The 13,624-nt window shown below is 34.1% G+C and overlaps 3 protein-coding genes across 3 annotated transcripts; all 3 read right to left on the reverse strand.

Annotated features, from left to right (window-relative positions):
* Window positions 1–302: 302 nt before the first annotated feature.
* Window positions 303–1,862, reverse strand: LOC112495463 (protein TRI1-like). Its single transcript, XM_025100212.2, has 2 exons — window positions 1,399–1,862; window positions 303–653 (listed from the first exon to the last, which is right to left on the reverse strand). The coding sequence occupies exons 1-2, from the start codon at window positions 1,615–1,617 to the stop codon at window positions 528–530; spliced, it is 345 nt and encodes a 114-aa protein (XP_024955980.1). The 5' UTR covers window positions 1,618–1,862; the 3' UTR covers window positions 303–527.
* A 515-nt stretch (window positions 1,863–2,377) lies between these two features.
* On the reverse strand, window positions 2,378–3,838 carry LOC102615428 (uncharacterized). The gene is made up of 2 exons (XM_006482296.4): window positions 3,530–3,838; window positions 2,378–2,676 (listed from the first exon to the last, which is right to left on the reverse strand). Exons 1-2 carry the CDS (start codon window positions 3,773–3,775, stop codon window positions 2,545–2,547), a joined length of 378 nt encoding a protein of 125 aa, XP_006482359.1. The 5' UTR covers window positions 3,776–3,838; the 3' UTR covers window positions 2,378–2,544.
* Window positions 3,839–4,429: 591 nt separating this feature from the next.
* Window positions 4,430–7,599, reverse strand: LOC102616028 (uncharacterized zinc finger CCHC domain-containing protein At4g19190). Its single transcript, XM_006482297.4, has 7 exons — window positions 7,324–7,599; window positions 7,181–7,243; window positions 6,937–7,073; window positions 6,714–6,827; window positions 6,183–6,384; window positions 5,561–5,678; window positions 4,430–5,459 (listed from the first exon to the last, which is right to left on the reverse strand). The coding sequence occupies exons 1-7, from the start codon at window positions 7,540–7,542 to the stop codon at window positions 4,771–4,773; spliced, it is 1,542 nt and encodes a 513-aa protein (XP_006482360.1). The 5' UTR covers window positions 7,543–7,599; the 3' UTR covers window positions 4,430–4,770.
* Window positions 7,600–13,624: the final 6,025 nt, after the last annotated feature.

The raw sequence follows: 13,624 nt of genomic DNA on the forward strand, positions 1-13,624 counted from the left end.
TCAAGCCATTTCACAGAATTTGTCTACTTCCTATAAGTTTCAAAAATGACACAAAGGAGTCCTCTAACATTTAGGAAGATGATAACTTGCTTTAGAGTTCAAATCAACCAAATAAAACTATTTAGGAAGAGCCCCATCAACGTTAAGGTTGTGCCATACACAAATGATGGCATGAGCACTTGGATGTATCAATTCTTAGAGCATGATATACACACATGATGACATGGAAACCACATGATATTGATCTAATGAAAGCATAATTGCATAAAGCATCAGCATCCGCATCATACAATTCTAACAAATCATATGAATTTCATAGCTACCATAGCAACTAAAAATTTTGAAATACATCAATCTGCACCATCCCTCATTGCAAATCAGATGTCTTAGCACTTGTACCAAATGTTTTCGATCATACACTAAATCTAAGATTAGTGGCTCAACTGTGTACACCCATGAGGTTAGATAACAAAAGGTTCTTAAAAATAAACCAGACCAACATCCAGCTGATGAAACCAAGCTAAAAATCAAGCAGAGTTTACGAAATGCTGGGACAGCAATTTGGCAATCTCCAGGAAGCCAACAGAATCTTTTCCGTTGAAAATGGTCTTCAACTTATCATCACATCGAATCTCCCTCTTGTTTGCAGGATTCTACAAAGCATTATATCAAGTGAAAGAAATTATATTACCATAAAACTGAAACTTGAGACAAAAATAAATGATTATAACAACAAATTGCTATTTCAAACAAAATTGCACTCTGTAACTAGTAAGTTTGTTTAAGTATCAAACATTTTTTGGAAATCATAGATTAGACAATGGAAGTGACAATGAGTACTTGCTTTAGCACAGTTCCTAGCTTCACCAAAGAAAAAAGAAAAACTTGGAACTTAATGTAATCTTTTACTAATAAAAAGTATGATTATGTTGTTGTACTTTGAAATTGATTAATTTGTTTTACTGATTTTTGGCAAATATAGAATTAGCCTTAATGGTGAGAAACAAGAAAAAATATTGAGTCTTGCTTCCAAACGGTTTGCTGACAGTGTGCTGACAGATACAGCAGCAAAATAACTCCAAAATATGTAAAACAATATAGTTTTGCTGCTGGTTCTGTCAAGGTGCGCCTCGTTGATACATTTGTTCGAGAATGTTGCCTTAATTTTTCTTTATTTATTTTGTGACCAGAAACAAGGTATTATTTTCATTTTCCAGAATTAACAATTAACACACACAAGACCTTTTTAAGCTATTTTTACAGCATATTAAACAAGCTAAACAAAAAACAAGAAACACACAATTTCAATTATTACAATGCAGTCAAAACGTTCGATGAAAAGCCAAAAAGAACTTGAACAGCGGCAACTGGCAAAGAAGGAAGCAATAAAGAAAAGACCTGGAGGTCGTGTTGTCTGATATATTGCCAGATTTTCTTGACAGCGTCGGAGCGAGAGGCCTCGTTGGCTCCGAGAAACTTGCTCAGTTGTGCAGATACAGGAACCGGTTTCCCAATCCCTCCCTTTGCTTTCTTGCCAGCAGCTGCTGTTGCTTCTGCTCCGGACTTGGCCGCCGCCGCCATCATTGTCCTGCATCCCCCAAACAATCTCGCTGCCATTTTTCCGAACAAATATAGAGTCACTCAAGCTAAAACCCTAGGAATGCGAAGGGAAGCGAGGGTTTCTTTGACAAATGATTCCTCGCGGCCTTAAATAACCGAACATGCACCCAGGCAGAACTTTTGAAAATTTTGAGGCCGCTATCATGTTGAAACTGAAAAGACTAATTTACCCTCCAGAGTCCAGAAAGAGGGTGCAATTGTGCAAAATTACAACTTGTCAATTGTCATTATGTAAACTGCAGATGCCCTAATTTTGCACCATTTTCAATTTCTGTAAAAATTTGTTATTGAAGTTGAATTTTACGACGTTTACAAAGTTAGAGCTTGAAGCATTTCACGGGCTACGTGAAGAAAGCTGCACAAATGTTTTAATCTTTATGCTCAAAGGAACAATGACTTCAACATTTTATGATTGACAAAGATAGTTTGGACTTTGGAATTGTCGTATGTAAGTTGAAGCTTCAGTAAGAGAATGCTGAAGGAAGTTATGGCTTGCAATCAGCAATAATCATCACGGATTCGAGCAGCCTTGTGATCTTGGTCGATGAGTCAATTGTGATGAACTGAACATCATCAAGTATAAAAATACCCCCCACTGCATCGCATCTCCCTATGATTGAATTCTTTCAGATGTACTGAAAGAAGAGAACAAAAAACGATTGCATCCTTTGATGAAGACAAATCATATACCAAGCTTGCTGAGAATCTTCCACACAAAACAGTAACATTGGAACGAGTAGAAACAGCAGAAGGGATATAAAGATAAACAGAACATCTCTCGCATATCATTCATGCCATGATTCAGCAATTCTCAATGAAATAAATATTCAACCCATGAACAAATCCCTAACTAACAATATGAGACATTATTTGGTTTCTGCCGCACAATAGAACTACAACCACAATTATATTAGCAGCAAACTATCAGCCAGAGCCAGTTTTCACAAATTGTCCGGACAGCAATTTGGCAATCTCTGGGATCCCAATCCTGTCTTTTCCAGACAATAAAGACTTCAACTTCTCTTCACCAAGAAGATCCTTTTTCATTCCAGGGTTCTGCAAAAGTCATAGACATGTTATGCCACTGGAGATTTTTCATTCACGAAAAATAGCAGAGTAAGAGAATATGGATTACTTTTGAACAATAATAGCGAACGTGGATATTTTTAACAGATGTACGCTTATTTCATACTAGCTGTTACGAAGCGTTAAATGTAATTATTTCTCTTTATCTTATTGAGGGCATTTAATAGGATGAGTGAAATTATAAAGTGAAAAATAAGTAACAAAGAAAAGTGGAGTGGATGAAACTACATACATGTGTTCAGAGCAAGTCCAAGAGATATTATAAATCAAACTCAAGTAAGGAAGCAACTACAACATGCAACTTATTCAAGCAAGAGCAGATGGTAAAAACACGAATTTGTAATACTTGAACTGGCAGTAATTTAAATAACAGCTGTTGAAATAAAGAAAGTCAAATGCATGCCGGCAAGAACCCTTGAAGTTTAGTTCTACAAAAGGTTTTCAATCCTAATGCCCATCACACATAATTGCAGAGTTTTGGTTTAATTTTAGGGGATTGACGAAAATGGTTAATTAATAAAAACTAATTTAAATAGTCCTAAATAGAGTTAAGATTTCACAACACGTATACACATGTGAGAAACCAAAGTGGTTTTTTCAGTTAACAGCAATTCAAAAGAACAAATGTTATTGACAACCAAAAAAAGAAAAAAAGAAATACTATCAATACACGTAAATCCAAAATTCAGTTAGGACGATCATCAAACACTTGGAAGTGGCAGCATAATTAACAAACGATATCGCAACTAATTAAAGTGGGAGCAAAATTATCGGTAAATCTAACGATATGCAATCAAATAAACCAATGATTTAAAAGAGAGACCTCGCGATTGTTGAGTTTGATGAACTTGGTGATCAGTTTAGCAGTTTCGGAACGGGGAGGCTCGGGGATGTTCAGAAATCTGCCCAACTCAGAAGTAGAGGAGGGTGCTACAGATTTGGTCTTGCCTTTGGCTTTGGCTTTGGCTTTGGCTTGAGCTTTGGAAGAAGAAGCAGCAGCCTGCAATTTGAGGCCGCCGGCGCCCTTCATTGCCGCCATAGCTGCTTTGCCTCCTCCCCTCGCAGCCATCTTTTGATCTACTTAACGTTGGATGTGTTACTTGCTAGGCGCTAATATTATGTTTGTTGAAAGTAGTCCAGTAATTGGTTATTTTTGTTACTTATTTTATAATTCGTTTGTTTTAATTTAATCGATTATTTTTTTATCTAGACATTATCTTTCTCGTTCGCTTTCATGGAATAGTTAGGCTTCTTTAGATATTACTTAATCCTTTCACAATGATGAAATAGTTAGTGCCTATTTAGTATTTTCATTATTTATTAGTTAGTCTCACAAATTTTTATCAAAATTTTTGTTATTATTTTATTTTTTAGTAGAACTTTTAAAAATTAAATAAGTTAATTTATCTCTAATAGTAAAAATTTAAATTCTAAACTTTAAGAATAAAATAATTTTTTTAATAATATCTTTTATTTATTTAACAATCTTATTTTATTTTTTTATAACATAATTTTAAAAAAATTATTTATTAAAATATTTTTATAAATTTTAATAAAAACTCTCATTAACAACCAAATAACGAAAATACTTTTAAGTAAAAATTCTACTAATAAAAATTCTATCCAAATAAGTTCTATTTTAAAAAGTATACCAATCGGAGCTTTATGCTCCAAAATAATTAATTGTCTTTAATTTTTTTTTTAAAAAAAAGAAAATCGAAAATTAAGAAAAGAAAATAACAGTAAGAATGCTATAGGTGATGAAAATTATACACCGAACAATCGTCAATCCTCAATTCTCGGACGCATTCACAAGATCCTAGATGCTATATTAGTACACAGATAAGCAAGATACAAAGACCCTTTTGTCACAATGATGCTAAGCACCTTCATATGCTACGCAAACTACTAGAGATACAAAAATAATAGCTCTCTTAGCTTCTTCCTCCAATGGCTTGCAGCCTTGCCCGATAATCTCATCTCAGTCTAGACTATGACTGATCATATTGACGGTATGGTTTACTTCTGTCATGTACATCAAGAGTCAGAATCTTCATATAAGCGTCATGAATGAGAATGCTTGTGTCTGCTCTTCTCACTCCTATGATGTCGATCCGATTCATCTGCAGATGTATATCTATGCTTTTGCCTGATCTTTTCTCTTCTCGGATGCCGACCCAAGTCAGAATCCTCAGATGAATGTGAATGCTTCTTTCTACTCTTTTCACCTACATTATGCCTGCCAACCTCATATTCAGACGGAAAATAATGCTTTTGCCTGTTCTTTCTATTTCTATTTCTATTATGCCTATCAGCGTCTGACGCTTCAGACCGATAAGAATACTTGTCTCTGCGTTCTTTTATCATATGATGATAATCAGAGTCATCTTCAGATGAATAAGAATGCATTTGCCTGCTCCTTCTACTTCTATGATACTTGTCAGAATCAGAATCTTCGGATGAATAATTGTGCTTGTGTCTGGATTTTCTACGATGTGTATTCCATTCTGAAACATCAGATGAACTAGATTTGGAATAGTTTCGCTTCGTTTTCTTCTTATGTTTCTTCTCCTTCTTTGACCTCCTGCCTTCACCATCGGAAGGTGAAGTCACCCCATCGTCATCAGAAACTCTTAATTCTTCACTATCAGATGATGCCTGCCTCTTGTGTTTACTTTTCTTTTTGGACTTCTTTCTACGTTTGCCCGACAAGCTGCTCAACAAGTCAGGGACACTATCCCCAGCCAGAAACCCTAGAATTTTGGGGGGAAGGAGAATAATAAGTAAAATGTATCAGTTACTACTATATGATACGAGGAAAAACAAAGTTCAGTGGTTAATGAAGGGCATTTACCCCCATATTCATCAAAAATGTCCTCAGCAACTATCTGCTGATTGGGATCATCAGGTTTAAAACCTCCACGAGGAGGACTAAAATTTCCTGGTTGTCGCTTCAGCTCCCACTTGAGAGGCTGCATGGAACAAAATAGCATCAGCAAGCAGCCAGTGCTCCCACTTTGTAAAAGTGCAGAAGGCAAGCAAAATGTTCAAAATAAAGGGCAACGAAATATACATGAGCTTGTACTAGCTATAAACATAAGTGCAAAATAACTTATAAGCTACCCATCTTCGACATATGATTCCACAAGTGAGTGACTAACTGCTATGCATACTCATTTCTAGATTGCTTAGTGGTGATATTCCACTTCACATGTAAAACAGAAGCCATTAGAAGAGATTTGGGTATTGCTCTCTATAATTTTTTCATTGACTGGCATTCATGTAGATTTTCATGCAAACTTAGTGACTTTTTAAATATAGTTTCCAGTACAACAATTAAGAATCCAGATACAAAATAGGGTAATTAAACAACAGGTATGGAAATGAACTTTTTCAAGCTCAGTTCTAGTCTCAAGGCTAACAATTTGCAGCCTTTACTTAATTTCCAGCAAACACCAAAGAAAAAAAAAACATACCTCACTAGGATCTACGTGAGCCATGATAGCAGTCAAGGGGTCATCTCTTTTCAATCGACTTTCTTCATTAGGCATTATTGCATCCTTCAATGGACACTCACGATCACCACTTTGATGCCCAAAATTTCCACATCTTAAACATTTCACATTTCTTACTTCAACACCAAATGGTTTTACCCTTGCAGGAGCACCTGTCTCCAGCCTGGTTATTGTTTAAAGCAAATGCAACTAAGACTTTCGTATATTAGCATAATAATAGCTCATGGAACACAACCAACTTAAAAGCCACAGCATTGCCATTTGAACTCTTGGATGGCCAATCTTAGTATGATAGCATGTATAAGCTAATAAACAAATAAAAGATTCCACTTAAGATTTCAACTGGCAAGTACATATAATGGAATATTCACAACAGACAATAGATCATTGCATGCACAGCAGTGTCATAAATCTCAAACAAACAATACTAAGTAATTCAGTAGTATTAATAAGCATGCATAATAAATGCTTCTGAGCAAGACCGAAACATACCGTGGAGCATTTTTAAGGATTTCAAACTCTTCTTCAGTAGGTAAAGGTCGCCCAAACACATCTTTTGGCCTTGATTTCTTCTTTTCTTCAGCCACAGGCTTCGACTCTGGTTGCCTACAATAAATACAAAACAACATCTGACATTACCACAAAATGAAACAATTATACAAATGCTTTCTAGTGGCAATGATTAATGACAATAATAAGAATAATAACAGAATACATTGGATTTGAAGCTGGTTCTTGAGATGAGTCTCCTTGTTTCTTCCTCCCTTCTTCAAGTTCCGCAGCCTTAGCGCTTTCAGCATTGTAACCGGGTGGACGAACATACATAAAGCTAACAGCTTGCATAGTCTCCATCTACGCCAAATCAACAGAATAAACAAGTAACTATACTATAACAAAAAAGAAAAAAAAAATCCATCTGGGGTTTTAAATCAAACGCTTATAAGTAGTAAAAACTGTACCTTTTCCTTGTCTTTCTTGGAAATAAGAGATGTTTGGCGAAAGAACTCCTGCTCTTGTGCATACTAAAAAAAAAACATAGAGAGATTAGGAAAATTGGTTAAATAAATGAATGAGAACAAATTGATGGGAAAAGAAGAGATACTTCGCGGGTCACTTCCTCGGTGCGGCGCTGGCGCTGGGAGTGCATCTGTTCGGCGATCCATTTGCGGCGTTGATTAGGGTAAGAGAGAGGATGCCATGGCTTCTGGTTTAAGTATGAATGGCTCCATGCGGTTCCTGCTTTCGTCTTGTAATCAACTTCACCCGATCCTACAACTGATGCTTTCTTCAATCTCTTCCCTCCTCCTTCCTCGTCCTCCATTCCGATGATGACAAACGATGAGCGATAGATGAAACGACGTTGCTGACCAACTAGCCATTAATTTGATAATTTAACCGAAAAATGAAAAGAAAAAGTTTTAAGGATAATTTACGTTTAGAGCCTTATAATTTATAAAATCGTGTAAAATTTCAAAACTATTTCAATATTATAAATCAAGTCCCTCAAGGTCATGAAGTGCTGCAAAATTACATCGACGAAATTGCTGTTAGGTCCTTGTTACTTTCTGAAAATTCACAACAATTATAAATTTTTTAAACTCTTAAGTGGTCAAGCTTTAAAATTATTCGTGCATAAAAAATGCGCAAATATTGTTATTACTTTAAGGTTAAGCTAGGGATGGTAAAATCTTCCATGGGTTTGGGGCTCCATGGAGCCCCACCTCAAATGAAAAAAATTTTTAATAATTTTTGGGGAATGAGGTGGGGAGTGGGAGAAAAATAATCCTCAAATTGTTAACAGATGGGGTTTGGTATTGCACTCCCCACCCCACCTCCACCCCAATCCCCATTATACATAAATATGTTAATAATTTTTATTTTATCAACTATAATGTCAATTAATATTTTTTAATTTTTATGTAATATAAACATGATATGAGTAAAAGAAAATCCTACAATATTTTTTAATTTTAAAATATTATTATATTTTCTTTTCTCTTTTAAGGTGCTGCTCTCTTTAAATATTTTTCACTTTTAATATCAGTTTAAGATATTGTTTCAAACTTTTAGAGATTTTAAAAAAAATACTTTATAATATGATGATAATTTTATTTTAAGTCTCTAATTTTTAATTTACTGAAATCATATTTTTATATTTACTATAAAATAAGTAAATGAGGAATGGGGTGGGGATGGGGGAATCATTCCCCACGTGGGGATTCCCCATCCCTAGCCCACTAAATTTATTGGGGAATGGGGTGGGGAATGGAGGCAAAAATTTTTAATGGGGTAGGTATCCCCACCCCCACCCCGCCCCATTGCCATCCCTATGTTAAGCCTCTTATTGATGGGGTTTCAATCAAAAAAATTAATTTATTGGGTGAAAATACCTATATTAATTATAAGTTCAAGTAACTCAACTAATATTATTTGAACTTAAAACTTGTTTGAGATTATTTTCGGAGGCTCAAAAGTGATTTAAAAAGATAAAAATTAATTTTAATATTTGATAAATTTTTTAAAAGCCACTTTTACCAAAATTATCTCATCATGCATCAGATTTCAAAAAGTAGAGAAGAAATAACTTTTCATAATTTGATTTTCACTTTTATACTTAATACCGTGTGTCTATATATATATATTAAAATTCTAAAATTATACATTTTAGCTAGGAAATAAAATTATTAACTTTAAAGAGATTATTATTATTACCAATTATATGTGTTGAGATAACAAAATAAAAAAAAAATAATCTAAAATATTTATTTTTTTTATCAATTATTGCATATACACAATAAAAAATATTTTATATACATATTTATAAATATGTAAATAAATTTTATTTAATATTATGTTCAGTTTAATCATCTACATTGTCACAAAAGTTTAATAGTAAAATTTACTAAGCACATACGATTTCTTTTAAAACTCACAACACTTATAAAAATAAATTTGACCAAATGTTTAATTAATTCTTTTCAATTATTTCTACGGCATAACTAACAAAAATTATTTTAAAAATTATACTGCTACCAAATTGGCCCTTAACACATATTGTGAAGGCATAAAGGCGTAAAGCTCATTACATCATTGTTCTTGTTGCGCCCATATGTCTTCTTATTTCTAGTGATATGACAATTTAACGCAACTTTTTCTTGCTCAATCAATTAAACTGCTGCAGATAAGTTTTTTTCTGAATGGTTTGGACAATTTTAATTCATTTAGTGGATTTTCTACCCTTCCATTGTCATACAACGTGAGCATTCCTTTTCTGTTGAGTGAAATTTGGCATGTAGTTAGGTTTAAAAGAAAAAACAAAATTGCCTTATCTAACAAATCCTATAACTGATGCAACAAATAAAGGATCACACTTCTGCTGCTTCTAATTGGAGCCACAACGACAGAACATGATAATGCTTACCTGATAGTGGGAAAATGTTATTGCTTAAGCCTTAGCTGATGCTTGTTTAAGACCTTTGAATGAGCTGATATGAATCGGTGTCATGTCATGCAATTTTTAACTTTTAGCTACTTGGTTTCTATGCATTTACTGCTAGTTGAACCCATATGGCCTACTCAGATTGCCACTTCTAAATGCTCAATGAAAATTACAGTTCTTATAAAGAAGAAAAGGACTTGATAGGATGCAGATTTCTTGTCCTTTCCAATTATTTAAGGATGCTGAATTGTGGTGTGGATCTGCACTATGTTGAATGTTGGAAAATGACACAGATTTTGGTGTCATGTCTTGTTTGCTGACTTATTGTAACAGCTTTGTCCCAACAACCAGTAGATATTGTAGATATTGTCTGCTTTGTCCTTCACTCACACGTTCTTCATGCTCACAGATTTGCCTTTCGGGAGAACATGCGGCTTTTTTGCCAACTTTGCTACCTATGTGGGATGTCACACTCCGTCCGGATAATTCTGCCTGTTGGAACAATGGAGATGAGGAATCTAGTGTGTGTTTTATATACCTAGTCATCTCTGGTCTAGTTCTATGTTTTTTTTTTAAATTCTCCATTTAATATTTCGTTTTTCATATGAATGATCTTGAAATGTTCACATGGTTGGTACAATTCTAATGGAAGTAATCACACTTGCTTTTTTGACCAGAACATCAAAGTGAAAAGAATGATTTTTTCTTCTTCTCAAATCTCTTCATCTATAAAAATATAAACAGAATAAAAGTCGAATAAGAATCTTTAATGATCAGCTTGCAATCATTGGCACCCAAGTTGCTAAGCTCATCTTTTAATTTTGTTGCAATGTTCTTCTCATAGGCAGATTTGAGAGCTTCCCTTGCCAACTTCTGATCTTGGTCCGTGTTCTCACCTTGATCAGTTGATTGCTTGTAATCAGGCTGCAATTTTAGGACAATCTGTAAATGTATCCTGTTCCAGTTAATTAAAAAGATAATGCAACAACTTGAGATACATCAATCTCTAAAAGGATGAAATGATAATCCATGCACAAAATTACTTGGGATGTGATTGCATGTGGTTCTTGCTCACACCGTGTCACGCGTGTGTTTACATATGATCACAAATGAAGATGACTCCAAAGTTTCTCGTAGTGATGATGTAAATGTTTAGGTTGGTGGGGTCTCATTTAATTCCATTTACATAATTGTACAAGCGACATTTTCAAAGCGACATTTTCAGTAAGCCAAGTGATGTCCTATCCTAGTCTCATGTTAAAAGAAACCGAAGAGACTATACAACGATGATGAGTTAACAAAAGCAAACTACCCCCACCACATATAAATTTTACAGTTTTAAATGTGTTTGTTCAGTGATAGTGAAATATGAAAAAAAAAAAAAGTAGGATAAAAAATACCATTTGCAAGATCAAGTAAGAGATCGGCTGGATTGACAGTCACTGACGTAGAGAAACCAATGGAGGAAAAGTATTCCAAAGTTGTAGAAGCAGGGCCATTATATATTGGGCTGCCTCCAGAGAGTAAAACTACTTTATCAAACACGTGGTAAAGTCTGCTGGATGGCTGATGAATGGTGGTGATGATGGTTCGGCTGCTATTTGCCAGCCGTTTGATAGTTGTCAGGATTCTTTGAGCCGTGGTTGAGTCCAATCCTGAGGTTGGCTCATCAAGCAGTAACAAGCATGGATTGATTAGCATTTCTTGAGCTATCTCTTCTTTTCCCCCCCTGATATTCCTTGCACGAGTGGGCCTCCTATCATGCTATTCCGGCACCGTGTCATGCTATGCTAGCAGGCTAGCATAGCTAGTATTTCTCCTGGACAAACCGAAAGACAGGTCTCAACACAGGAGAAGTTTTTTTATTTTTTATTTAGCTGTAGAAGAATAATAATATTCTGAAAAAGCGGGGCCTGGCTTGAACACACTAATAAAATTGTGATTTGTTTACTAGAGAAAGCAAAATATTAAAGATGAAATGGGTTGTCAAAAGAGTGAGTGAAATAAATTAAAGTGAAAGCAATGGCTCCTTACTTCCTTTTCCATGCAAAGCAAAAACTGATTCTTTTAATCTCTATTCTCTTCCTTTTTTTTTCCCTCCTTTTAGTTATTTTATTGTAGTCTTCAACATTCATATCACCGAAATTCGATATGACCATTGCATTTATCATTGCTTATTGTTTACGTATTATTATTTCTTGAAGATTAATCGCTTGAAGATTCTATATATCCTATGCCAAGCTAAGTCATCTCTAATTTATAATTCCTTTTTTTTGTTAATTTATTTTATTATTTTATGCTGAATAAGAGAGAGAGAGAGAGAGAGAAATGATTAAAGGAAAAGAACCCTCAATCTGATTCCAATTTCTATCCCTCATATGTGAGTGTGTGTGTTTTCTTTGCAGAACACTGAGAATGAAAGAAGTATAATGGGGGGTCGAAAGTGGAGCCAGCCTTTTCAATGATCAAAGACTTTAGAGTTTTGGCTACTTGACATTGTTGGGTGCGTATCATTTTTTTGAGCGCACCCCTTTCTGCTCCCCCAACTTGTATATATATCATGCATTCAATAAAATTTTTCACTTTTTCTTGTGTTTTGTGCTCTTGCTTTTTTGAAATATTCTTTCTTATTCCATTGCTTTCTCATTGTATCTCTAATTTTATCAATACACTGTTTTTTTTTTTTTTTTGGGAAGATCTATACACTATTTAGCTAGCTAGCAAGCTAGCTTCATTTTTGCATGAATTATTCTCACTAGTTTTTTGGTTTCTATATTATTTATCAATAACCCTTTTATAGTTGTGCTAGCATATTATTTATGAGGATATCTTTAGCTTAACTAATGACTCTTTGTAGGTGAGTTATAGAATATTATACGATCATGTCAAGTATTTTCATTTCACATCAATTTGCAAATGTTTTTTTTTTTTAGGGAAATAAAATTCATTAAGCAGATAACTTAGAAATCAACCAAGGGGGTGGAACATGCCTCCACTCCCCCGGACCTGATAAAGAACCCCTCACCCGAGCAATAAAATGAGCAGCGGAGTTCGCAGATCGCCTAACAAAGGAGAAAGTAACATCTCCTATAGATTGAGCTAAAGCTCTACAATCGTCAATAAAAGAGATAACCAAATTGATTGAGAAAGTAACATCAAATTGCAAATGTTGTTTACTGCTAAAAGAGATAACCAAATTGATTGATCCATGAATCAACCAACTTGCATCCATTATTTTAAACTTCAAAAAAAAATCATGCCTCCAGATAGATAATGAAATTTTATAGCTATCATTATAATCAAATAGAGAAAAAAGTTTCTCTTATTGCTATTGATTTTGACCAACTCATTCCATAACCGTGTGCTTGGCTTGGCAATTCTTTTTTATTTCATCATAGTGGAAACTGCATGCTCTAGATATATTGAGAATGACATGCACTTAGTTTTCTAATTTCACAACTAGCTCCCGAGCTATCATTAATTAGATATTTTGTAAGGTACATCTAAGTGCAACTTTGTTAGTGAATGAGAGAAAAGGTGAGAATTGAGATGATGATTAAAGTTGACGATAATGAAATGTTAAGTTAATCTCACCATAAATAATTGTATCATTTAAAATAATAAAAGTCATTATTATTCTTTTTAAAGGTGTGTGTGTGTGAGTGTATATAGATGTGGACTCTGTTCTTGACACTGTTATTGTATAGTTTCTTTATAATTTTGTAATGCACTAAGCCCCTTGATAATGATATAAAAGGTAGACAAAGTATGAATGTCCACACTTATTAGGAGTCCATCTTTGATGAACACCTAAAAAGAAATTTAAAACTTCAAACTAAAAATATTAAAGCTAAAAATAATATTGTCTAACTTCAAGAAATCACTATTTTTTTCTTTTTCTTTTTCTTTTTCCTTCTTCAAGTAATCACTATTTTTTTCTTCTTCTTTTTTTTGGTCTTTTAAA

The sequence above is a fragment of the Citrus sinensis genome, chromosome 6 (genome assembly GCF_022201045.2).
Source record: "Citrus sinensis cultivar Valencia sweet orange chromosome 6, DVS_A1.0, whole genome shotgun sequence".
NCBI classification, from domain to species: Eukaryota; Viridiplantae; Streptophyta; class Magnoliopsida; order Sapindales; family Rutaceae; genus Citrus; species Citrus sinensis.

What these genes read in the sequence shown, in the direction of transcription:
- LOC112495463 (XM_025100212.2), bottom strand. Translation starts at nt 1,617, where the DNA reads ATGGCAGCGAGATTGTTTGGGGGATGCAGGACAATGATGGCGGCGGCG. An exon ending in TCAGACAACACGACCTCCAG is followed by an intron (nt 654 to 1,398) that starts GTCTTTTCTTTA and finishes AATGCTTTGTAG; the next exon opens with AATCCTGCAAACAAGAGGGA.
- LOC102615428 (XM_006482296.4), bottom strand. Translation starts at nt 3,775, where the DNA reads ATGGCTGCGAGGGGAGGAGGCAAAGCAGCTATGGCGGCAATGAAGGGC. An exon ending in TCAAACTCAACAATCGCGAG is followed by an intron (nt 2,677 to 3,529) that starts GTCTCTCTTTTA and finishes TGACTTTTGCAG; the next exon opens with AACCCTGGAATGAAAAAGGA.
- LOC102616028 (XM_006482297.4), bottom strand. Translation starts at nt 7,542, where the DNA reads ATGGAGGACGAGGAAGGAGGAGGGAAGAGATTGAAGAAAGCATCAGTT. An exon ending in CCAAGAAAGACAAGGAAAAG is followed by an intron (nt 7,074 to 7,180) that starts GTACAGTTTTTA and finishes GATTTGGCGTAG; the next exon opens with ATGGAGACTATGCAAGCTGT. An exon ending in CTCACGTAGATCCTAGTGAG is followed by an intron (nt 5,679 to 6,182) that starts GTATGTTTTTTT and finishes TGTTCCATGCAG; the next exon opens with CCTCTCAAGTGGGAGCTGAA.